Source organism: Chelonia mydas, chromosome 11 (genome assembly GCF_015237465.2).
Source record: "Chelonia mydas isolate rCheMyd1 chromosome 11, rCheMyd1.pri.v2, whole genome shotgun sequence".
NCBI lineage: Eukaryota > Metazoa > Chordata > Testudines > Cheloniidae > Chelonia > Chelonia mydas.
In genome coordinates, this window is record NC_051251.2 from 32,508,891 (window position 1) to 32,534,815 (window position 25,925).

Consider the following 25,925-nt stretch of genomic DNA (forward strand, 5'->3'; position numbering starts at 1 on the left):
ATCTGGAATCTACTTAATAATCTAATCCTGTTCACTAAGAGAATAATACTCAGTTTAGACTGTCTACAACCTATCTTGCCAACCTTTAAGGTCTTTAAAAATGAGTACAACATAACCTTAGACTCACTGTAATTCAGTTGGGTAACTTTTAAATGACTGTACATTGTGTCGCTTTCTCCAATTCTTCTATTGTAGATCTTCAGGATAGACCTGCCTCTTCATATGCACAAGGAGCAAGACCAAAAGATAATTCATTGAGCACTTTGAGGCTGAATACATCCATGAACCGCCAGCTGCCTTCTGAACATGAGTCATCTTTATTCTCCGGAGTCTCCAGCAGGAGCTCTTCAAGATCTAACTATTCTACAAGGGAAATGGAATCTTCCCAAAGGAATATACAGCCAGAGTTTACCCACATTGCCATTAGAGATGAAATTCCTTCTACAAGCAGCACTGAAAGGGTTGCGTCTCAAAGGTCACTCAGTGAGCCTCCAGCAGATACTGAAGGAAGGCGTACAACTAGACAATTACTATCTCGTTTAGCTTCTAGTATGTCATCTACATTTTTCTCACGGAGGTCTAGCCAAGACTCATTAAATGCAAGATCATCAGAGTCTGAAGATTCATGTGTTGTCCCAAGAGTTCAAACTTCTACCCAATCTAGCACTAATGCAACTGCACGTCCTGAAGTTCCAGGCATTCAGACACCTGAAGCTTCTCAGGGATTTAGCTTCCTTAGACGAAGATGGGGTTTATCAGGTGTTTCACAGAATCCTAGTTCTGATTCAGATCCTGAAAGTTACAGACAAGAGTCTGAAAGTAGAAATACAGGATCCTGGTTGTCATCATCTCTAAGAAATAGATGTACACCTCTGTTCTCCAGAAGAAGGCGAGAAGGAAGAGATGAATCTGCAAGAACCTCTACCTCTGACACACCTGCTAGATCACTACACCTCTTTAGGAGAAGAGAGTCTAGTGAAGAGACTTCACTTGAAGCACAGAGCAGCTCCCCTGGGGCTGCTGCCAACAGACCACCAACACCAGCAGTATCTAGCAGTCCTACAACTACTGCTTCCACACCAGATTCAGCTCACAGTAGAAGAAATTCTGGAATATCAGGAATTCTTCCTGGCTCTTTATTCCGGTTTGCAGTACCTCCAGCATTAGGGAGCAGCATATCTGACAATGTTATGATAACGGTAGATATTATTCCCTCAGGTTGGAATCAACCTGATGGAGAAGAAAATGACAAGTCTAAAGTATTACCTTCAAGAGATCCTGAAAAACTCCAGAAAATTAAAGAGAGGTAAATCAATATGATATTCCCAGTCAATAAAACATCTGAATGGGTTAATAGACTTAATGAGACTTTTCTTTAAAGTTTATTTAAAGGGGCCTCTTATTTTGCGATAGTTGCAGCTCAATTCTGTGGCACCTACAATGTCACTATTATCTTCAAACAAACTTGTTTTAAACTCCTTTTTCAGGTTTGAGAACTATTTGTCAAAGGGATTAAAGTTTGGAAAAAAAATGCCATCCACGTGTAACTTCCACCTCTATTTGAAAAAACTTCTTTCTTCCTACTCAGCCTCCTGTTAGAGGACACTGAAGAGGAGGAAGGTGACTTATGTAGAATCTGCCAGATGTCATCTGCATCTTCTACCAACCTCTTAATAGAGCCATGCAAATGCACTGGAAGTCTGCAGTATGTTCATCAGGAATGCATGAAAAAATGGCTGCAGTCCAAGATTAATTCTGGTAAGGTAGACCTTTTTTAGAACAAGGTCTTTTCCAGATTAAATGAAAGGTGTGTTGTTGGAATGACTAAATATTGCAGTAAAAATCCTACAATCTTGGAAGGTCATTTGATTTGTTAAATGTGCAAAACAGTTGGATACAAACCAAGAGAAGCATGAAAATTCTGAAAGGTATACCTGGCAATCCTATATTGTCTTTATACATGTAATTTTCAAAGTATCCCAAAATGCTTGGGGATTTCTGATTCAGTTTCTGGTGTTGCTGGGATTTACTAGTAAGATGGTATAAATACTCTGTGTATTTTTTTATTTGTTATAATACCTTACATTTTGATAATTTCTTCAGTAGTATATATGCTAAGTTAGGGGGAGAGGTAGATATGCTGGAGGGTAGGGATAGGGTCCGGAGTGACCTAGACAAATTGGAGGATTGGGCCAAAAGAAATCTGAGGTTCAACAAGGACAAGTGCAGAGTCCTGCACTTAGGACGGAAGAATCCCATGCACTGCTACAGGCTGGGGACCGACTGGTTAAGTGGCAGTTCTATGGAAAAGGACCTCGGGATTACAGTGGATGAGAAGCTGGATATGAGTCAACAGTGTGCTGTTGTTGCCAAGAAGGCTAATGGCATATTGAGCTGCATTAGTAGGAGCATTGCCAGCAGATCAAGGAAAATGATTATTCCCCTCTGTTCAGCACTGGTGAGGCCACATTTGGAGTACTGTGTCCAGTTTTGGCCCCCACACTATAGAAGAGATGTGGAAAAATTGGAGAGAGTCCAGTGGAGGGCAACGAAAATGATAGGGCTGGGGCACATGATTTCTGAGGAGAGGCTGAGGGAACTGGGCTTATTTAGTCTGCAGAAGAGAAGAGTGAGGGGAGGATTTGATAGCAGCCTTCAACTACCTGAAGGGGATTCCACAGAGGTTGGGGCTAGGCTGTTCTCAGTGGTGGCAAATGACAGAACAAGGAGCAATGGTGTCAAGTTGCAGTGAGGTTGGATATTAGGAAACACTATTTCACTAGGAGGGTGGTGAAGCATTGGAATAGGTTACCTAGGGAGGTGGTGGAATCTCTATCCTTAGAGGTTTTAAAGGCCCAGCTTGACAAAACCTTAGCTAGGATGATTTAGTTGGGGTTGGTTCTGCTTTGAGCAGGGGGTTGAACTATATGACCTCCTGGGTCTCTTCCAACCCTAATCTATGATTCTATAACTTTTTAATTATAATGACTTTATAACAAGGCACAGTATGGCAGAGTTATAAGTATTGTGGTACCTTAGCATTCCTTAGTGGTATCAAATCTGCTCAAATGAATGCCTTGTTTTAAGGAATACTAACATTATTCATAATAGCCATAGTTTTAAACTAGTTGTTTAGCTGCAGAGCACATGAAAGTGGAAAATTTGGGAGATCTTTCAGAAAATGGGCATGTCCACGTCTTTAAAAGCTGGTATTGCAGTCCAAAAAATCTCTGTTCATTAAAAAACTTCAGCACTTAACAATTTTATGCTGCTTTTAGGTATTGGCCTATATATGTGGATGGCATTGAGATTAAAAGTGGTTTTGGGGTTTTGCTGAACTGTCATAGAGGCGCATAAGATATAAAACAAGTAAACTTTGACAAAAAAGTCTATTGTTAAATCATAACCCTGTAACAGATGTTCCCTACAGTGACTTCAACACTATTGCTGTCATACTGCCTTTTTGTTTAATCTTGCTATGTAAAATAAAATTGAGTCAATCACTTAGACCATAACATCTAGCCTTGAATATATGATCTGACTTTCTTGTTTTGTCTCCATCAGGTTCTTCTTTGGAAGCAGTAACTACCTGTGAGCTGTGTAAAGAGAAGTTGCATCTTAATCTTGAGGATTTTGATATTCATGAACTCTATAGGGCACATGCAAATGAACAAGTTAGTATATTTTGCCTAATTTGGTAAGTGTCAGTCTAGTGCTGGAAGTTTGGTTTTTTGTTTTTTTTGTTTGTTTTGGGGGTTTTTCTTAAAAAGAGAAATTGGTCAGATACCATGTACATAATATAAATGTTTTTAGGCCATATTCTGTCCCCTGTCTAAGTGGAGCAAAAGAAATGAGAATTGGCTGCAGATTCTCTACATAGTCCCTAGTAGGTGTAGATCTGATATAATCTCTCTCCACCTTGTAGTCTGTCTGTTTTTAGCAGTTACTCTACTTGATGTCTCTGAAATAAGATTATATGAACCTAGAAATACTGGTACGAACCTAGGATCATATTCCAGATGGATTCAAGGTGGTAGTCTAGCTTTCTGCATACTTAAATGTCCACATTGCAGGCGTGATAAAAACTCCTTACAACTCCACAATCTCTTCTAATTAGACTGGTAGACAAACTGAAAAATTTCCCCCTAAAATCTGCTATCCTGCTGCTTGCCCCACCTAGACAAAAACAAAAATGAGGCCCTGAAATAGTCACTCACTGCTTAAGATATCAGCTTACTTAAAAAGAAACACTATCTTCCTTTTTTCAGTTGTTTCTAATACACTTTTTGAGTGCATATAGTGTATTTTTCGACTACTAGACACATATGTATCCTACAGATGGCTACTGAGAGAGTACAAAATGTTGTTCAGAGGTTTTTCCTATGCTTTTAGCTTGGTACTTTACCTTTATGAATACAGTACAACCTCAGTTATGTGAATAATATTGATAAGTTCAAATAACTGAAATTTCCAGATTGGAAATTTAAATGTAATTGTTAAATAAGGAGGACATGACCCAATTTATTCATAACAAGGAAGTTGAAAGCTAAGGTTTGCATTATGTGTACTCTGAATCAGCTCTCAACCTAGGCACCTATGTGGGTGTCCAAGACGGAAAAAACACAATTAATCTTTTAACGATAAGAATCCAGTCACTTGGGGCCAGATCGTGAACGTACTACTTGCATCGGTTAGCAGATACTCACAGAACTAGTATAATTGAAATCAATGGGACTACACCTGGAGTAATTGCTCACTGGTGGGAGTATGGGATTTGCAATTCGTTCCTAAGGAACTGACTCTTAGTTTAAAAAAAAATAAAATAAAAATTGCAACACTATTGTATGCAGTGTAGTTATAGTCTTGTCAGTCCCAGGAGATTAGAGAGACAAAGTAGGTGAGATAGTATCTTTTATTGGACCAACTTCTATTGGTGAGAGAGAGACAGCTTTCAAGCTTGTCTTTCTCACCAACAGAAGTTGGGCCAGTAATTGCTACACTAGTCATTTCAAGTTCTTTTGTATTACCCTACTTTAAAACTTTATTTTCTCTGCCATTAATCATTAACTATTGAAAGTTAGTTTCCTTTCCTCCTCCTCCTCATTCCTCCACCCCCCTTTTACTGGATGAAGTTGCATACATTTTTCCTGTTATCTTTCAGTGGCTCTCTCCAGCTGAGAGAAGAGAGGTTAGAGGGCATTTTGCTTTCTGCTGTTCAGCACTGAAATGAGCTAATAGTTTTGGGATCTATGAAAAAGACTGCTTAGCCATAAAAAGTCCTGATCCTCAAATCTTGGCTCATGGACTACTCCCATTGACTTCAGTGGAAGTTCTTGTGGGAGTAAAATCTATTTTCATGAATGAGTCTTGATCAGGCCTCATCAGTTTTTAGTTATGATTTCATAACTACTTGAAGCACTAAGATCAGAAATGTAGTAGGAGATATTTTAAAGCCTCTGCATCTATTATCCTCCCTCGGCATACTACCATTGAAACTTGGCACTGGTATGCTTTTCATTGTTGAATTTTTCTCCTATCCCCTTCAAGGCAGACTATGAATTTATCAGCTCTGGTCTCTACCTTGTAGTGTTGTTACACTTGTGTGAACAACGCTTTTCTGATATGCTGGGAACTGCAAGTGAGGCCAGCACACGTGTCAGGGTGAGTGTCTCATTTTGTGGGTAGCCTTGCTTGTGTAAACATTCAGGTTGTTATTTGGTGAGTTTTTACCTTGCTATGCTCATACACTTACAGCTCATTTCCTGTGTACTTTATTTTGTAACCTCTAAAATGTGGTTGTACAGGCCATGATTTTAATTGGGGCTTCTAGGTGCTACCGTAGTACAAGTAGTAATGATAAAATCATAGTTCCTGTCTTCGTGGGAATTGCATCATGCAATATTAAAATAAAAGTGTATTTTGCTGACAAGACTATTAGTGGTTAAAATAAACAGGGCATTGAATATTTTGGGGGTCTGCTATGATAATGAAAACACATGTGTTGAAAAAGTCAAAATGTAATTTCACAGAAGTCTGAGAGGAGCGAATCTTAAGTTGAAAAAATCTGATTACAAAATCTACAGTTGTGCAAGATGTACAATTCCAAATATCAAAATCACAGATGTATTCAACCAGTCAAAGATATCACAGTACACTAATATGCTAGTAATCCTTTATTATACTACTAGGGCCTGAACTTGTAAACACCCATTTGCAGGATTTGGCCCTTAGTTTGCACTTCTGTATTACATTGTAGCTTGCCAATTTAGAGTGCAATTCAAGAAATAACTAGAGGAAACTCTTCCTAGTCATATGGTTGGATATTTATCCTTAAATTGGCGCTTATTTAGGAGTGTAATAATCTACGTACTAGTAATTCAGTATCATTGGAAATCTTTCTTTGACCAAAATCTGATGCAGCAACCTAGTTATATAGCTGGAAGCTCTTTGGTATCCTATAATGGAAAAAAGCTCTTTAGCTATTGAAAAGCTAGTCCTTTTAACAAGAAGAAAAACTGCAGAAAGTGTGAACTTATTCCATGAAACCTTCGAATTATCAACACATGGCCATGTCTATTTTGTATTGTACCAGATAGTATGCCTAGACTTTAAACATTTGGGGTAGGGAATTTGACCCTAATCTCCTACTGTGCAGGGTCATGTACATTTATGGTGCTACACGTATAAAATATATTCTTATCACTACAACTTACAATTTATGGTGTATTGAATGTGGTTCTGAAGGCAGCTATAACTAATAATTAAATTTTAATTGCTAAAAATCTAGGTTAAGAATTTCAGCGATGCCATGGGATTTGTATACCCCATTTTCATGAAAGCTAATGGGGAAACTGGGCACCCAGCTGTCTGAGTTCTGAAAATCTCCACCCTAATCTTTTAAAGCATTAAAGTTGTAATTAGTGACTTATTTTATTATATTTTTAAGCCTTCTATTTACTATAGTTTGCATAGGTTCCTTAGTGTAGATTCTCTGACCATCATTAGTCAAGTGGGTTCTACTTCCCCATAAAATCCCACTATATTCAGATTAATGTAGATGAAACGAGTTCACATAATCAAGTCATTACTCATTAGATCAATTTATATACCAAGTTAATTTGGTTTTTATATATTATATATATAATATTACAAAATGTCATTATATAAATGACATTTTGTAACACTAGGAACGAAAAGGCTTTTATTAAAGTTTTTCCCATTTCCATAACTGACTGACTGTATATTTGACTCTTAAATTAGACATGTTTTGCAGAATATAGAGCATGAACATGACACCCTTGACTTCACTGTCAGGATTCTTTCTGACACAGTGGAGATTCACACTTCCAATTGGTATTACACAATAGTCGGATACAATGTGCCTTATTTTTTTTAAACTTTTAAACTTTGTACTGATCGTTTATGCTGATAAGGGCATTGGGTGATTGTCCCTTGGGAATGGCTTTGGGGCAAAGGCATAAAATGCATAGTCTTTTTTTTTTTTTTTTTAAAAGAAAGCAAACCTCTGTGCTAACTTGTTGCAAGTTTCTGCAGATTATTTTGCAACATTTAAATTACTTTCTCTTTGCCTTGTTTCTAGTTTATTAACCTTGCAAGAACTCTTCAGGCACATATGGAAGATATTGAAAGTAGGTGGTTTTTCCCTCACAGATTCGTTCAGTTTCACTTCAGGTTAAGCCAACATAAGGAAACTAAACTGAAAATCCTGCTTGCTATAGTACCAAACATAAATGCTGAAGCTGGCTTGTGAGTTTATACAGCAGTGGCTATTTTATCATGTAACACTGGAAACGTGGTGCAGGTGAATTGGCATCTAGATTAAGGGCTCAAATTAGCTTTCCTAAATGTTTATAGTCTGTTGGGGAGTGGATTTATTTTTTGAGACCAGTAGGACTGTCCTCTGTAATTGAAGCCTGTGCATAACAGTACCAGGATTCTTTAATTATTCAGATTAACTTGTCTCCATTTATTGGAGTAATTAGTTCTGAAATTGTAGTTTGTGGTCATTGGTGGTGACCTGCAGCCTGTTACCTTTTTAGAGGGGTTTTATTAGGGGAAGGCAGCTTAAATTGCAGTTGAGACCACTTAGGCGATGCACATCCCTCCCTCTCTGGCTCCCCCAACCTGAACCATTTTGGCTATTCCTTTGTTTGTCAGCACCTGCTTTTGTGATACACACAGGCCAGTTGCAAGACCTCTAGCAGAGTGAAAGTATAGCAACTGGGTAAACTTTTCACTACCTAGTTCCTGTGCCCTGGGCTACACTGGCAGAAGCCCGTATAGCCTAGTGCTTAAACTTGCATGGATCTAAGTGTTGTGTTTTGCTTGTTGCTACGTGTAGACATTGGAAAGATATTGATGACTACTTTGATTTGTCAACCTCGATGTATGGATGACTCTTTATAGAAAAATGGAATACAGGTCATAAGGTCTGAAAATGATTTCCATCCAGGAGATGAAGTGTCCAGAGTACTATAAAGATAATTCTTTGCTTGTGCTGCAGAAAACAAATTCTGTTCTTGTTTCATGGGCCTGAATATATGACTTCATATGGTAATGATCTAGTTGTTAGCTAGCTAATGTTTTTCCAAAACCAAGGTGGCCAGAAGTTTTTTATAAAATAACTTATTCCTCATGTAGGTAGTTGTTCCTTTTATAGTACAAACAAATTCTGGAATGAGCCTTGTTTCACCTTGAGTTTGATCTGCAGAGAATTTGACAGGCGATCTATCAATTGGCATAAACACTGAGTTTGGGAGTCTGAAATTGTAAAAACTGTGGTGAGGGAGAACATATTTAATGCACAAACTAATTTAGTTTTTGAGGGGAAGGGGAGAATTGAGGCCAGGCTTCCCTTTTAACTTACACTTAGGCTTGGCACAATTGAATTTAAATTGGTAGTCATCAGTAAATGTTGACTTTTACCTGACACAGAAATCAATGGGAAAAAATGTCCAATAATAGCAGTCTGAGCATAGCTTTCCCTACACCCATAGGGATGTGGTATTATTGGTGTGCAGAAAGCCCTCTGCAGCCTGTAGGGTGGCCCTGTTCACTCACTCACTTTCTGGGCGTGTGAGAGCTGTCCCGAGAAAGAAGGTGTTCAGCAGTGGGTGACCTCCCCCACTCTTGGGGGGCTTGTCTTCCTCCCTGTAGTCCTGGCCAGAAATGTCTGCTCATTCCCACCAGCACCACAGCCTTCCCTGCACCCTCCACTTCCAGGGATCCCGTTTCCCCAACAATGCAGGGAATCATCTATAGCCCTGCTGTGAAAACTGTATTAAATTGGTAAAATCAGGGGAGGGAAGGTTAAAAATAGATACTGATTGAATTTACAACCCCCCAAAAAAATTGAATTCTGCCACAGCTAGTTATATTGCAGCTATTCATGAACAAGTTGTTCTTGAACGCAAGTAGGTTTATCCAAGATGGTTCAAAAGAACTTACACTGACAGTTTTCCATATAGATGATCCTAAGCTATCTCCCACTTTAGTGCTGTGTTAAGACATACTTGCTGAAATTCTTTTTTCATACTAAACAGTTCAGGGCACTAAACAGTAACAACTGCATTGCTCACCCAAAAGGCAGTTGTACTTCTGTGATGGTGGAAGTGAATCCTGTGTGTACACAAACATCTTAGAGCATGTCAGGATGTGTGTTGCATATATGTACATCACAATTTTTTCCACAGCTTGCAAATGTGTATTCTTTCCTGTTTCCCTCTCATGCAGTTCTATATAAATTTTTACCACCATTTTCTATAGCACATAGTACTAGAGAATCTCTGAAAATTGTTACTTCGAAGCAAAAATAAGTGACACAGTATGGCTGACAGCTTCGTAAAACTATTAATTTTCTAAAGTATCCTCTGTTTGGGATAATGAATCTTTAGATATTTTAGAAATACCTGAACATACTCTGTTCACTTTGACTTTTTCTACCCGATAACCACCACTGTTAGTGTTTCCCTGCCATAGCTACTGATGTTAGTCACCATAAAGAAGGGCCAGTTTGTACTCGGGCATAAGCAGGTGCAGGTGTTTAGGTGTGGTTTTTTTTTTTTTATTATTATTATTTAAGCCAATGGCAGCTGCATGTAATATTGGGGATAAATTTTTCTAAGAGCCTGCATTCTACTTGGAAAATCTTGCATTTCAACATAGGTTTGAATGGTCTGATTCTTGTGATAGAAAATTCTGAATTTTGGTATTATAAATTAAAAAATCTCTTCTACTCACATTTAAACTAAAAACCACTTTAATTCTACATTTTACAGACCTTTAAGAAGGCTTTTGATTGTACTATATTCTTCCAACAGCTTCAGAGGATGATTCTGAAGATAGTGATGCTGGCAGAAGTTTTGACACTGCTTAATGCTGCAAGAGCCAAACAGAAGTGCTGCAAAGATGCTGAACTGAGTACCATCAATATGCATTTATTTTTTGCTCTTTAGTAGAAAGCGCATTGAATATTACTATAGTTTTTAAAGCATTACTGAACTCAATCTATTGCTGCATACCAGAACACAAACAGTGAATTTGAAAAGTATTCAGCAAGGTTTGCAAGAGTTAGATATACAACGCTGTATCCCCTTTGAGATGGGATGTTATGCCTCATTTTGAAAAAGTAGATTTTAAATATTTGAGGAAGTCCTATCTCCCTTTATATTAACTTCTTACTATAGTCAGTTAGATTGCTGGATTGGTCTATCACGTTTTTCTCCTATACTGGTAATTGTGTGTTTTTTGGGTGGCGGGACCCATGTACTTATAGCATAAATTTTCCTTTTAAAAATGCTTATGTTGTAGTTTCTTATAATCACTTGCTTCCAGTGTTAACATAGGATGAATGGGTACTGTAAAACTACAGTATTCGGTTTCCAAATTTTATTTGAAGAGTGTTTAAACTCAACAGCAATAAGAACATGCAAGGGGCTTCTACTATTAAAGTGATAATGATAGCTTTTTTATGTACTGATTTGGAAATTTGAGATTATATTTGATATTATGTGGATATTCCATTAAGGAAGTATTGCAGCTGTCAACTCTTGCATTTTGGCATTCCTGGCAGAAATGCAACTTGATAGGATTTAAAATCTTAATTGACCCGTTTAGCTTAAAAACCTTTTTTAGATCTCACATTCACTGTTAAAGCACTGGTTATATCAATGTGTTTTCTAGTGTTGTCACTTCTTTATAAATAAAGATGATGCATAGAATTGCGCTGGAATGTTCCTTTTTTAAACATGGGTAACTGTAGAGCTGTCTTCCTAAATTTAACATGGTAGCAAAATGTACACATCTCACCTTGTAAGTCTGGTAACATATATACTGTCTTAATGTTCTCTGTAACCTGGGGAACAATTTACTGGTATAAAAACTAATACCATTCTGGGAATACCAACTTGAAAGAAGTAAGGTTGAATATACATTCTTGTGATCTACAGAAAAAAGCCTTTTTCTGTAAACATTTAAAATTATCTAGGTTCAGATCTCTACCTATCCTTTTTACACCTGCATTTTTGGTTAGACATCTGTCAAGAAGTAGATTACTATTGACTATAACTTTTTCAAGGGAAACAGATACATAAAATGGTACAAGGAGAGTCCGTCTGTTCTATACCATTTATAAGTAGAATTCTTCCTTCAAGCTCAATTTGTGTAATATGCATAAGTACTTTAGAATCTACCAATTCCGAGATTAAGAGCTGCCCTGTTGGATTATCTAGGAAATCCACTACCAACACAGGCCAGTTCTTGACCGTATATAGTTGAAACAAGTTTTAAGTGACTAGTAACATGGCTTCTACTACTTCCTGCCATGGAGGAGGTGTGGCCAGTCAAGACTCTGCTACTAGGCCTAAGCAACCTTTTGCCGGGCCCAGGACAAATTTATAACACAGGCGTCTATCCCATCCTATACAGACACACTAATGAAAGAAAAAATTAATTTTATTTTTGAAAGGGCACACACAGGCCTCATCACTTTACAACTTTAGTTTGGCCTTTTTATTGCAAAATCACAAGTGATCTCACAACATTTATTTTTTCTTGAGTTCACACTCAGTAGACAAAACAGCAAGGTGACTTAAGTGTTCCTGTGCCATAGTAAATAATCTACAGTTTCTGATGAGTGCTAGCTTGCTGAAACTTTTTTCAGCTTCTGCCAATCCACCAGCAGTGTGCAAAAAATTCTTAAAGCTATGTACACTTCACTAAAAATTAGCTGTAAATCTCATTAATAAGATAACTAATGGCAGTTCAAGGTCCTTCCCAAAAGTAGACTCAAGCCAGTCTCAAAGTGTTGTTGTCTGTACCCCCCCACCAAAAAAAATCTTGCATTTAAGGAAAACTATGGCCAACATCTTTTGGTATTGACTTCCCTAGCTTCTGAATTTTGAAGAAATGTAGTACACCAAATGCAATTTTTTTTGATTAACAATCTAATGTTTTTTAGCCACAATCCTGAATCTTAAAACCAAAAAAAAACCCTAACACACATCACTAAGTAATGCAGCACTACTTTCTCCTACTTTTTGAAAACCTGAGTCTGATGGTAATATTACATGATTACCTTTGGAAGTCATGAGATTGGAATCGCCACAACACTGCTGTTTTTCTTCATCCGGTTTCCCAGTTTGTGCATTGCTTGAACCAGGCTGTTGAGAGGCCTTGTCTGACTAGAAAAATTAGATCACGGATTGACATCTTTCAGCTTCTTTTCTTTACCTTTCTTTAAGCTCTGAAGTTTCTGGCTGCCTGATTTGTATTTATAGCCAGACATGGCACACATTAATACACCGTGACCAATGCCCTCAATGCAGCTTGAAGTACTGTTGTGTCTTAACCCTTCTCGGCACCCTGGAGGACCAACTCACTGTTCAGAATGTTGCTTCTGTTCAAACACTGCATCTGATTGGCTCAGTTAGATTGCAAGATCTAGATGCTGCATAGATACACAGGTACAATCAAACATACTGAGATTATATAAATAAATGTTTAGTCAAACTCAAACATCTAAATTTTAGCCTGAATTTTTTTCTCATGGTGATGGGCTTGTGGCCCTCTATCTGGGCTCCTTGGTAGATCAGGCCCCCGTAACGTATACCCCATTTCACCTCACTTTACTTGGGGCCTTAACTGAATTAAAAAAATCTAGCTTCCGTTACCACTGACGTTTACACATATTTACATTTTGCAGTGCACTCTGAACTGACTATTTGCCTCTAGTGAGGTTTACTACTTAAGTTTGCATAAGTGTGCACAATTATTGCTGTCATGCCTGTGGGTATGTATATCTAAAATAAAAAGCTAACCAGATTGCTAACTTGGGTTTAGATAGCAGTATAGACATGCCAACTGAGCTTTTAATTCAAGTTAGCAGCTCAAATTCAACAACACACATCTATAGGATTTAACAAGTTCCTAACCCAAGTTAATAGCGTTATTGTCTCCATTACTGTTTTAACATGGGTTAGTGAACCTGAGTTAAGACTTTTTTTGAAAACGTGGACAGCACCTATCTATACTTCACAGGAATCTGAACCCTTAATACAATCCGCCTAATCTGTTTGTCTATGGGGTCTGAGAATGACGTTTCTCTTTTTTAGTGACTTGACAATCAACAGACCTGGAGTGCTGCTGTCTGTGTAGCTGAGAATGCTGCCAAGGAGGGGTCACTCGATCCACAGCTTCTGTATGTAAACCAGAAAGCACTATAGCTTTGCTACAACATTTTGGCTATGACTGTAAACTTAGATCTAGGGTGTCTCAACTCTGCACCAGAGTGCAAGAGTAGCTTATACTGCTGTAAATTCAGAGAAGAGCTTCCATTCAATTACTTGGTGCACTCCTTGTTCATGATTAGTATCTTTAACACTAGGGTTAGGTGCTATCATAGAATATCAGGGTTGGAAGGGACCTCAGGAGGTCATCTAGTCCAACCCCCTGCTCAAAACAGGACCAATCCCCAACTAAATCTAAATCTGTCCTTTTAAAAGCTAGACTTGGGCAAATTTGAATGGCACCTTGAGAATTTTCCCTGGTCCCTCTACAGGAATGAATACTGCTGAATACCTCAACAAACATTCTATTCAGCCCTTAGACAACATACACAGTAGTGCCACTCATCGGAATGTTTAAAAGAATCAACAAAACAGCATTGTGGGTGTGGGGGAAAACAGGGATGGTGGCACTGGCTGGAGCAATAGGCATGAAGCTTTCTAATGATTGAACCATTTAGATTCTGTAACAAGATTTAATGAGGAAGAGATATGAGACTGGCTATAGAAGCTGAGCTCAGAGCCTAAGGAGGTGAGGGACTGCAAAAAAGGAAGACTACTACATTTCCTACTGTTCTCATTATTTTATATGTATAAAGAATAAAGTCAGCCTCCATTTCTTTGCCATTCCAATACAGTTTCTGCTCCAGAAATACAAAGAGGTGTCCGGTGGCACCTTAAATACTAACACATTTATTTGAGCATAAGCTTGTGTGGGTAAAAAACCCACTTCAAGCTTTACCCACAAAAGTTTATGCCCAAATAAATCTTAGTCTTTAACGTGCCACCGGACTCCTCGTTGTTTTTGTGGATACAGACTAGCATGGCTACCCTTCTGATACTTGCTCAAGAAATGAAGATTTCATTCCATTAAGTTCTGAAGGAAGCATACAATATACATATAAATATGCTGTTCCTTATCGTGCTATCATCATTTACTGACTTTTGGCTTGGTGTGTATCAAATCTACCTTCTCTGATACCAATTCCTTTGCTTCACAGAGATGTGGACCTCCCTTGAGAATCTTCACTCAAAGTTTTGGTCTTTTTGCAGTCTCACTGGGTAAAATGCAACATTTTAAAGCATAGAAAAGGAAATTTGTGGCAACAGAGTACACATGCACACAGCAATCTTTCAATTTAGTTTTATATATTAAAACAGTTGCAAGTTAGCCAGATGAACTCTTGGCAAACAGTTTGCCCAATAGTTTCCCCCTTAAAAAAACAGGATGACTACATATTGCAGGGTATAGAAGGCTAATTTTGCAATCAAATAAGCATGGCTATAATGATAGATGCTAAACCCTGATCCGTGGAGGCAGATCCCTGTTCCTGTGCAGAGGCCAAATTACTTCCATGCAACTTTAAGGGTCTGCCCATCTGCATCATATTGCACAACTGGGGCCAAGACATGACCTCTTAATCCTGCAGCTACAATTAGCTGCAAATACAAAATGAGAGAGTTTTTGAACATTTGGACTCTAAGCCTAGCTTGAACTGGGCAATTAATTTGAGGAATTTCACCTTCCTCTTTTAAATTGTTTGCAGATAATTTGCTCAGTTTTGTCTGAAATTACTCATTTTGGGCAAGCATTTTTTTTTTTTTTTAATCCCAGTTTCATGAGTCTGAATGGTTTGAAGTTCAGACTGTTTTGACGACACAGATCACGTGGCTCATTTCTGTGCGTTGACTGGAAGTTCTTTGAATTAAGTTTCCAGTGCAAACACAAATTCAAATTTTCTTTCTATACTATTCATTTAAAAGTAGCTAGTCTCAAACTTTTATTTGCTATAATATTCAGAGGAATGAAAACCAGTCGTGAACACAGATGAAACAAATTAATTTAAAACCCATTATGGAAATCTTGCAGAATTTTTGAAATCTTAACATTTGTGGCATAATTAAATGCTTGCTCTTTTCAGAATGACACTTTACTGAGACAGACCAGCTCATACATTAAAATATTTCCAGGTGCACTAAAATACATTTGGAGAGAATTTTGAATATGAACTCTGACAGCCCAATGGGAAATACTTTAGACTATTTTTAGTCTGTCTTCTCTATCTGTGTCCTAACAAGTAGCACATTATTACATGAGTAAAGTTATGCATGTGCTTAAGTGGTTACAGGACTGAAGCCTAAATATGGGTAAGATGTCACTTTCTGGCATTTAAATAAAATTGTATAATTTTAAATTTTAAGCAGTATACTCATTTTCTTCATCTATTAGAACAGTTTCATCAGTGTATGGCATTTCAGCTGTTGAATTGTGTGTTATACATAAAGCTCCAGAAGCAGAAGAAATATTTCTTTTGTACAGGAACCAAAATAATGCTGCAGAAACTGTCACAACTATGGTAAAAATTATGACCAAGGTGGTAGTCAAAGCAGTTTTATCTGAAACAAAAGAAGACAGTCTTTAAATGTCCATTCATACACCAGGTATCTATACTAAAGGAGATATAAACATTAAGTGCACAGTTATCCAGTTTATTTTATAATTAATTGCATTCATATTGTTTGTTCAGTGGCAGCAAATGGAAACCTTGGGATTATTTGGCAAACATGCTAAACCATTAGCTCTTTCTTTCCTGTAATCTAGTCTGTCTTCATAGTTGACTTTTTTTGTCATTTAATTGCTTAGAAAAATTCCAATGGTTGGGACTTCTTTTCAAATCCCAGTTTCTCCTTTTCATTTTCCAGAATTCTTTAACCAAATAAATATTCTGACGTTAAAAAGGGATGAACTCCTCTAGGCATCGCACTTTGCACATCACTAAAATATGAATTAACTTTATTTTGGCAGAAGTATTTTAAAGCTGTGCTTTTTTCCAAGGGATTAATCCCAAGAGTGGAGCAAACATAATGGAAGACCAAGTTACCATTTTTTCTCATCTCTCAGTGGAAAATTACATGTGGAAATGGTACATTTACAGGTGTCAGGGAATCCAATTCAGAATGTGCTGCTGCTAGTGCTCACTGTAGGAAAACCTGCTCCTCGTGTACAATGTGGGGTTAAAAAAAAATTAAACTAGCACCCACTGATCCTATGCCTTTCTTGACAAACAAAGAATCTGCAGTAGTCAAGGAACGAGAATAGAACTTACCCCTAAGTGTCACAACTACTGTGAAAATACAAGAAAATATGGAGCTGTTGCATGCCTAAAGGTTATCATTCTTTCTTTTCATTCCCCTTATTGCCTACTCAGGGTTTTAGTGGCTCCAAGAGTCTACCACGGAAGGAATATCCGTACTAGCTCTGAATAGACCAGCTGACAAGGGGAATTTAGACGCATGATTCCACAGATCCATATTAAGCCCTCACCTCAGTGTAAATCAAGAGTAACTCCACCCAGGTCAACGGTCAGTCACTCCAGATTTACAAAGGTGTAAGGAGAGGATATGGCTCAGATCAAAAGTCCCACACGAAAAGGCAGTGGTCACGTCCAGCGACAAAGGAACTAATGTTTAAACCCAGCCATGTGAATTCCATTCCCCACAGAAATAGCTACACAAAGCCTGATTATTAGAACTTGCCGCTGAGGAAGTGGGGGTGACTTCCATCATTTGGGCTCAGGAAAAACTAGTGCCTTTGAATATTTAAAAATTTAAACTAGTTCAGAAAGTTGTTTGTATCTGATTGCAGCCATGGTTTTGTTCAATTGAAATGAGCAGTGACCCAGACGTTTTTGAGCAAAACTACTCATTCAATAGGAAGGTTCTATTGGTTTCTGAGGAGAATACCCTGAATCAATCCAGATGCTTCAGAAATACTCCATTCAAGCTTATGTTAACCATTTAGTTCAGAACCTCCACTGATATCAGATGATTTCTATTCTGTATAAAGTGATAAGCTATTCAGATTTAAAAGGGAGAAAAAGTAGCTTATTTAAAAAAATGTGAATTTCTATTAAAAACATTACATTTCTAGTTTTGATTAACTAATATGAACCTTATGCTATTTTGTTAAAATGGGACATTAACTGCCACCAGGTAAAATGGGTTAACATTTGGCAGACAAGGAAACTTATATAGACATCAGGCAATTTATCTTTTAAGACAGTCACTTTCTCCATTTTCTTTAATTGTTTTACAGGCCTCTTAACTCAATATTGATCCGATTAGCAAATATTTCATTAACATGACTATAAAGAAAACTGAAAATGTCTTTTGAACAAAATGAACTCAGTGTCCTGGGGATTATGTGATAAAAGTAATGTTGATTCCTGACTTGAAGAGGTTACTATGAGCTCAAATAGGGATGTCCTCTCTTGTATTGCACTACTGAAAATCTTACTCTGCTAAAATGGTAAAATAATTGAAGTTATGGAACTGATCAAGCAAAGTGACAGATATTTATAAACTGGTTCTGAATATGTATCTTTATGACTAGTTAAGTTACATACTAGTTACTCTTCCACATAGTAGGGCTATCCCCAGCAAGGGACATCTGTTCCTGACCCTTAATTTAAGGCTTGTGTAAGTACACAAGATGCCATGTTGGGTTTCTAAAAATGCTTCCTGTTACAAAAATGGTTTCATCTCACACCTATTTGCGCCACACATGGATGAAGGATAATTTTGAAGTGTTTCTTTTTGAAATGTTGTTAACCTGTTGGGGCCTATTCATAGTGGTGACACAACTATGTTGCTGAAATCATTTTTATGACAGAGTTTAAAAGCCGTTTCCAAACACAATCCATTTTGAAGTACAGGTGGGGCCTGAAAAGCACTTTACTTATCAGTGTACATGTACAGCCAACAACCCTAGAGATTTGCTTCCCTCATCCTCTGGTCTGAAGACCAACCTTATGTTTTAGTCTGAGTAATTTTAGTACATTTTGAATTCTTGGATGATTTAGCAAATGGAGGAGGTAGGTAGAAACTAGGCAGAGGCCAGCGAGAGTGCTGTCTAGGAAGGGAGATGGATAAAGCTCCACTTGTTACTTTGAACAAACCCTTTAGGGGTTAGTCATAACAGTTGCAGGTTTGATAAAGAAAAAGGGAATTCCTATCAGTTTAGGGTTACCATATTTCAGGTTCCCAAAAAAGAGGACACTGTCAGAGGTGGGGGGAGGAGGGAGAGCTGGATGAGTATTCGGAAGGATGCTGGAGGGGTGTGTGTACTGGGAAGGATACCTGAGGGAAGCTGGAGAGGGTACCTGCAGCCTCACTCTCAAGGTAGGGGGCAGTGTCGCTCCCTCTCAGCCTGCTAATGCAGGCCCAGGATACAGAATCAGCTGTCAGTCAGCACCTGCCTTTGGGACTCTCCCCCTCCCCAGGGATGGGAGCTGGGGCCTGGCTGGACAGGATCCAACAGCTGCGGCTGCAGGGAAAGGACCAATGAGGGCATGGACACAGCTCTTTCTGAGCTGCAACGTCTGCCCGCAAAAATCCCAGACACTGCCTCTTATTTGAAAAAGAATTTTTAAAAAAGAGGTGGTGTCCGGGAAAATCCAGATGTATGGTAACCATATATCAGTTTATTTCTTTATCTGTTTTACATCCAAGAGATAAACATGACTAACCATCCAAAGTGAGCTGGAAAATGTCACAATCTCTGCAACCCTGACCTACCTCTCTACTAGCAGTGGGAATTTTACTAACCTCTTGCCTTTTGAAGTTCTAATATAAGTAATAAAGCTCTTTCCCTTCCTTGTGAAAGCTTAGTCTAATATTATAACAACAAAATACCAGCTGACATAATATGTATGCACATCACTCAAGATAAGGTAATAAATCAAGATGTGTATTTCTATAACCAGGAGAAATACAGTCTCTCTTTTTTTGGAGGTGGGAGTTGGGAAGCAAGTGAGTGGGGCAGTGAATAATATCCATAAAATGTTTGTAAACTTCACGCAAAGGTATGCAAACACTCACCTGGTAAGTACTTCTTTTCATATGCAACTACAAGGAAAAAAAAGATTTAAATTATGTGTTTAGCTTGTTTCATGTTTGTATGAAATAAACTACTGTTTTCAAAGAAAGTTAATTTTTAATCACAGTTTTTGATGTGTAAGCAATTGAGAGAAGAATACATTCTCACAGAAAAAAGTTACCTCACTGTATTATTAAAAAAAGATGGCCCCACCACTCATGCAGGTGTCTATGAAGTCAACAGAAAAAGAAGAATAAGGTAACATAAGTGTGGTTGACGGGAGGTGTCATTTAAGCGTGAAACTAGGAGCCAGATTCGAATCTCACTTCTGTGACTAAAAGAAAAGGAGAACTTGTGGCACCTTAGAGACTAACAAATTTATTTGAGCATAAGCTTTCGTGAGCCACAGCTCACTTCATCAGATGGATGCATCCGATGAAGTGAGCTGTAGCTCACGAAAGCTTATGCTCAAATAAATTTGTTAGTCTCTAAGGTGCCACAAGTACTCCTTTTCTTTTTGCGAATACAGACTAACACGGCTGCTACTCTGAAACCTGGCTTCTGTGACTGGCTCCTCTATGTCCTCAGTCAAGTCACTTTGGCTCCCATCTACACAATGGGCCTTATTCTTTTCTCATTCGTGAGGGTAAGTGCCTTGCTTTCAACAGTTACTCCTAATTTGCACTGGTAAGAGAAGAGGACTAGGACCCTGTAGTTTTTATAACCAGGTTGTGACATGCTCATCAAACACAGCTGCCAAATGTCAACACTGAACTTTCTTTTCCCACAACATACCGATGCATCTACATGGCTCCACATCCACATAACTTACATTTCTAAAACTAACCGCAGCACAATGTATTATCATTGTAGTAAATTAGGGGCTATTGTAATCCCTGTTAATATATGGTTCTTCAATAAGGATTTTGAGACAGTGACACAGCAAACTCATGTTTTTAGATATATTGTGTTGTCTTCTAGAAAACTGAACTACTATACAAAAAAGGATCACCCACCAACACACAACTGGACAGTAGTGGTAGGGCAAGGCTACAGAGAGATCTCTAACATAAGCATGAACACTCCTTCTCTGTAGCTTCCCTTAGACTGAAATTATATGCACAGTCATGTGGTTAACTCCTCTAGAACTTTAGATAAATTCTCTCTGCAAGCTAGTCAAGGGGTCAATAATTCAGATAATTATCAGTAAATCAGAAAAACAATAGCTTTTATAGTCCACAAGACTTGTGGCTTGTCTACACTTAAAATGCTACAGCTGCACTGATGCAGCTGCGTCGCTGTAGCACTTCAGTGTAGACACTATCTACGCTGATGGGAGAGATTCTCCTGTCGGCATAGGTAATGCACCTCCCCAAAGGGCGGTAGCTAGGCAAATGGAAGAATTCTTCTGTCCACCTAGCACTGTCTATACAGGGATGTAGGCTGGTTTAACTACGCCTCTCTGGGGTGTGGATTTTTCCACACCCCATAACCAGTGTAATTAAACCGAACTAAAATTTTTTATTGTAGATCAGGCCTTGGCCAAAGTAGAGTACTGGAAAACAACCCAGAACCAGCCCAAAGGAGAGAGAGGAATAGGGTTTCTGGAAGAACTGTTTAAATTATAGCACCATTAAAGCCTATTTTTAAACATATTGTGAAATCTAGTCTATTAATTGTTAAAGACCAAACACATAGTGAAACAAAATTATAAAAAATATAGTTATGGGGTGTGGCTAAGGCAGCAAACAAGATGGTGGCGTAATCCAGCTCTGTGCAATAAATGGCAGTGGGGGAATAAATGAAAGTGATTTAAAAAGATAAAAAGAACCAAGCCAACCTGAACCCACAGATCCATGCCTTAAATTTGAATAACCATCAGTAGAGCAAGCTTTGAAAAACAGGAGAGGGAAAAAAAAAAGGGGGGGGGTGAAGAGAGCTGGCAGATCCCAGTCCCACAGAGCAGCCTCTGTGGGAGAAAAATTGAGCAACTGAATCCAGTGTCATCAGCTTGCAGAACATATTAAAAATGACTCTGCAAGCCCAGAGATACTTAACTGGACCCTCATTACCCTGTAAAGAGACAGGGGTGAGTGTAGTAAAATTAAAAAAATAACAACTTGTACTATTGTGGCTGGGAGAGGAAGTGTGGCAGAGGCCATTCCGGAAAGATCAGACAAATAAAAGAGAAGTGCAGCAAGAGCCATCTTTAGAGAGAGGCAACTAGCAAGAAGGAAAGACAAGAAGATCTAGATGTCTGTGAAAGGAAAGAGATCTTCCAATATAAATATCTGTTCCCTCAAAACAAAGACGTGGCTACTAAAGAGAGTAACTTCCCCTCCAGCAAATTATGAAGGCAGGTGGAGAAAGACCAGTCACTATCTGTCCTGAAGGACCTGCTGTTAAAAACAAAAAAAGATGAATATGGAGATGAGGAAAGAGTTCTAGGCTTATAATAAAGAAATAAAAAATGAAGTTAATCATATGAATGGGAAAATATCAGATGTGGAAACAGGATTAATCAAGCAATTGGACAGCATTACTAAATGAAAGAATTCAAATAATTGAGGGGAAAAAAGAAAAGGAAAAAAAACAGAATTAAAAATGGAGGACATGGAAAATACAGAACACAGGAACATAGCAAGGATTAAGAGTATTCCAGAGGAGACTGTAGGGAGAAATCTACTGGTCACACTGGATGCTATTTTCCATGACATATTAAAATCGGCAAATAAAGTATTATATATTGCAGGGGAATGAGATTCCTGATTTGTGGAAAGACACAACAATTGCGGCAATTCCTAAAGACGGAAAAGATCTTAACAATTGTGCATCATAACACCTATTTATTTAATTAATGTTGACGCTAAAATTTATGCAAAGGTGTTAGCAAACAGATAATGGGTACATCTGCAGCTGGCCCGGGTGAGCTGATTTGGGCTCATGGGGCTTTAGCCCTGAAGCCAAGACTGCTATGTAGACGTTTTTTCTTTTTTCTTGGGGGGGGGGAGGGGGAAGGAGTCCCAGAGCTTGGGCTCCACCCAAGCCCGAACATCTACACAGCAATTTTATAGCCCCGCAGCCCAAGCCTTGAGAGCCCAAGACAGCCAACTCAGGCCAGCCATGGGTGTTTAATTGCTGTGCAGTCGTACCCTGAGTGTCATCTTGCCCAAATATGTTCCCCTGGACCAGTCGGGATTTGCCAATACAGAGAAGGACCGGGATATCATACAGGAAGATCTCGATGACCTTGTAAACTGGAATAATAGTAATAGGATGAAATTTAATAGTGAAAAGTGCAAGGTCATGCATTTAGGGATTAATAAGAATAATTTCTGTAATAAACTGGGGACACATTACCTGGAAGTAACAGAGGAGGAGAAGGATCTCGGAGTGTTGGTTGATCATAGGATGTCTATGAGCCACCAATGTGATATGGCTGTGAAAAAAGCTAATGCGGTCTTGGGATGCATCAGACCAGGTATTTCCAATAGAGATAAGGTGTTAGTACCGTTATAAAAGCACTGGTGAGACCTCATCTGGAATACTGTGTGCAGTTCTGGTCTCCCAGGTTGAAGAAGGATGAATTCAAACTGGAACAGGTACAGAGAAGGGAACTAGGATGATCCGAGGAATGGAAAACCTGTCCTATGAAAGGAGACTCCAAGAGCTTGGCTTGTTTAGCCTAACTAAAAGAAGGCTGAGAGGAGATATGATTACTATCTATAAATATATCAGAGGGATAAATACCACGGAGGGAGAAGAATTATTTAAGCTCAGTACAGTGTGGACACAAGAACAAATGGATATAAACTGGCCATCAGGAAGTTTAGACTTGAAATTAGACAAAGGCTTCTAACCATCAGAGGAGTGAAGTTCTGGAACAGCCTTCCAAGGGAAGCAGTGGGGGCAAAAGACATATCTGGCTTCAAGACAAAGCTTGATAAGTTTATGGAGGAGATGATACGATGGGATAGCCTAATTTTGGCAATTAATTGATCTTCGACTACTAATGGTAGATATGCCCAATGGCCTGTGATGGAATGTTAGATGGGGTGGGATCCGAGTTACTACAGAGAATTCTTTCCTGGGTGTCTGGCTGTTGAGTCTTGCCACGTGCTCAGGGTTTAGCTGATAGCCATATTTGGGGTCAGGAAGGAATTTTCCGCCAGGGCAGATTGGCAGAGGCCCTGGGGTTTTTCACCTTCCTCTGCAGCGTGGGGCACGGGTCACTTGCTGGAGGATTCTCTGCACCTTTAAGTCTTTAAACCACAATTTGAGGACTTCAATAACTCAGACATAAGTTAGGGGTTTGTTACAGGAGTTGGTGAGTGAGATTCCGTGGCCTGCGTTGTGCAGGAGGTCAGCCTAGATGATCATAATGGTCCCTTCTGACCTTAAAGTCTATGATTGTATGTTGTTCAAAGGATATCAGAACTCTGAATTGAACTATAATGTTAATTCTAGCAATACTTCCCGTGTGCTACTTTCTTTGGACGTTGAGAAAGCCTTCGACTGTCTGGAACATGAGCGCCTCAGAGAGATTTTGGAAATCAGTGTTATAGGGGCATGTTGGCACTATATACTCATCCTCAAGCATCTGCTTTGGTTAATGGTCATCAATCGCCTCCTTTTAGTTTGTTAAGGGGTATAGCCAGGGTTGCCTGTTATTCCCCCTGTTGTTTGCTTTGGCAATGAAACCATTTGCAATAAAGCAGGGGTCTCAAAGTCCCGGACCGCGGGCCACCTGCGGCCCAAGAACCTCCCCATTGTGGCCCACAGAGGAGAGACGCATACAGCCATGATGCCGGCAATGTCTGCTGCAGGTACAGCCCCCTGCAGCTCCCATTGGCTAGGGGACAGGGACAGAGATACCATCACTAGTTGCCGGGCAGAGTCAGCCATGGAGGCAGCATCACTTTTTTCCACAATGAATATAAACAAGTCAAAATACCAAACACAACTATCTGATGCACACCTTGCTGCAATCCTGAAGGTTTCAACAGGATTTGCTGCAATCCTGAAGGTATGACAGTTTTATTATTTCTAAGAAATTTGAAATAAAACATACAATATAAATGTTTTCTTTTCTGAACACCATCTTCAGTGACCCACTGGGATTATTGGCCCACTGGGAGGATTTGAGGACTGGCACTGGCCCTAAGGTAAACTGAGTTTGAGACCCCTGCAATAAAGGTAAGAAGTAGCCCCTGGGTAAAGGGCATCAAAATGTCTTCTGGATTAGAACACAAAATAGCTTTGCATGTGGACAATGTCTTGTTATATTTGCAGGAGTCAGAAGCCTTATTAAAAGTTATATAACAATTGACTCTGGACCTTAGGCAGGTGTCAGGCTTCAAAATAACAATAAATCTGAAATTTTAGGAATTAATATTCCCAAAAGCTCAAAACAAACTGTGGTGAGCTACATAAATTTAAATGGGTAAAGGAATCTTTAAAATGTGTAGGTGTAAATATTGTGGAGACCCATAAAAATCTCTTTAAAGGAAATTACCCTCCAGTGTGGAATAATATAATAAAACAGTTGGAGGAATGGAACAAACACAACATTTCTTGGCTACTCAGGGTAGCCTCAATAAAAATGACTGTCCTTTCAAAGTTGTTATTTTTGTTTCAATACATCCCTGTTGGTATCCCTGACATGACATTAGAAACATGGCAGGATATTCTATTAAAATTCACAAGGAAACATAAAAGACTCAGGGTGATTTCAAAAAGTGGGATGGACTAGCTTCCCTAATTTGGCATGTTATTGTTATACATCACAGTTAAAAGATGTGATAAACTAGATTAACAATAAACATCCAAACAGTGCATAAAACTCTAACAATAATGGAGCCCAAATACAGCCATTCATAGTAGTTGCTGAGTTAGAAAGAAATTTAGATCACCAAAAATAAAAAGTCACCCATTCATCCAGACCACCTTAGCGGTTTTGGACAAATTTTCTAAATTCTTGTTGCCAAAGCTCTCTCTCTCAGCTATTTCCATTATCAATCAGGAATTTATCCCAAAGAAATATCGAAGTGTCTCTTAACTGTGTAGAAGAGCTGAGATTACTGAATTCAGACATCTATTCCTAAATCCTGATTTGAAATCATATCAACAGTATGTAATAATGAAAATAATATAAAGATCCCATATTTTCAGTATTTACAAGTCAAACATTGTATTGTTAAATCTGGATACAAGGCAGCTCTAACTAGAGCTCCTAAACAAGAGTT

The 25,925-nt window shown here is 38.6% G+C and overlaps 2 protein-coding genes across 13 annotated transcripts in view; one reads left to right on the forward strand and one right to left on the reverse strand.

Annotated features, from left to right (window-relative positions):
- MARCHF7 (membrane associated ring-CH-type finger 7) overlaps window positions 1-11,240 on the forward strand; it is a 34,833-nt gene extending 23,593 nt beyond the window's left edge. For 3 of the 12 annotated variants that reach the window (XM_037911866.2, XM_043525173.1, XM_043525174.1), the window contains 6 exons: window positions 196-1,306; window positions 1,589-1,758; window positions 3,565-3,674; window positions 5,548-5,661; window positions 7,601-7,649; window positions 10,341-11,240. In XM_037911866.2, coding sequence (XP_037767794.2) covers window positions 196-1,306; window positions 1,589-1,758; window positions 3,565-3,674; window positions 5,548-5,661; window positions 7,601-7,649; window positions 10,341-10,396 — 1,610 coding nt within the window. In that variant the 3' untranslated portion in view covers window positions 10,397-11,240. Of the gene's footprint in view, window positions 1-195; window positions 1,307-1,588; window positions 1,759-3,564; window positions 3,698-5,547; window positions 5,662-7,600; window positions 7,650-10,298 lie in introns of all 12 variants that reach the window. The other 9 variants (XM_043525171.1, XM_037911868.2, XM_037911870.2 and 6 more) reach the window with 6 other exon arrangements.
- A 3,690-nt stretch (window positions 11,241-14,930) lies between these two features.
- The window catches only part of LOC102946304 (lymphocyte antigen 75), a 122,642-nt gene continuing 111,647 nt past the window's right edge, over window positions 14,931-25,925 (reverse strand). The window contains exons 38-39 of the mRNA XM_037911865.2: window positions 19,683-19,709; window positions 14,931-16,199 (exon numbers count right to left, since the gene is read on the reverse strand). Coding sequence (XP_037767793.1) covers window positions 16,000-16,199; window positions 19,683-19,709 — 227 coding nt within the window. The 3' untranslated portion in view covers window positions 14,931-15,999. The remainder of the gene's footprint in view (window positions 16,200-19,682; window positions 19,710-25,925) is intronic.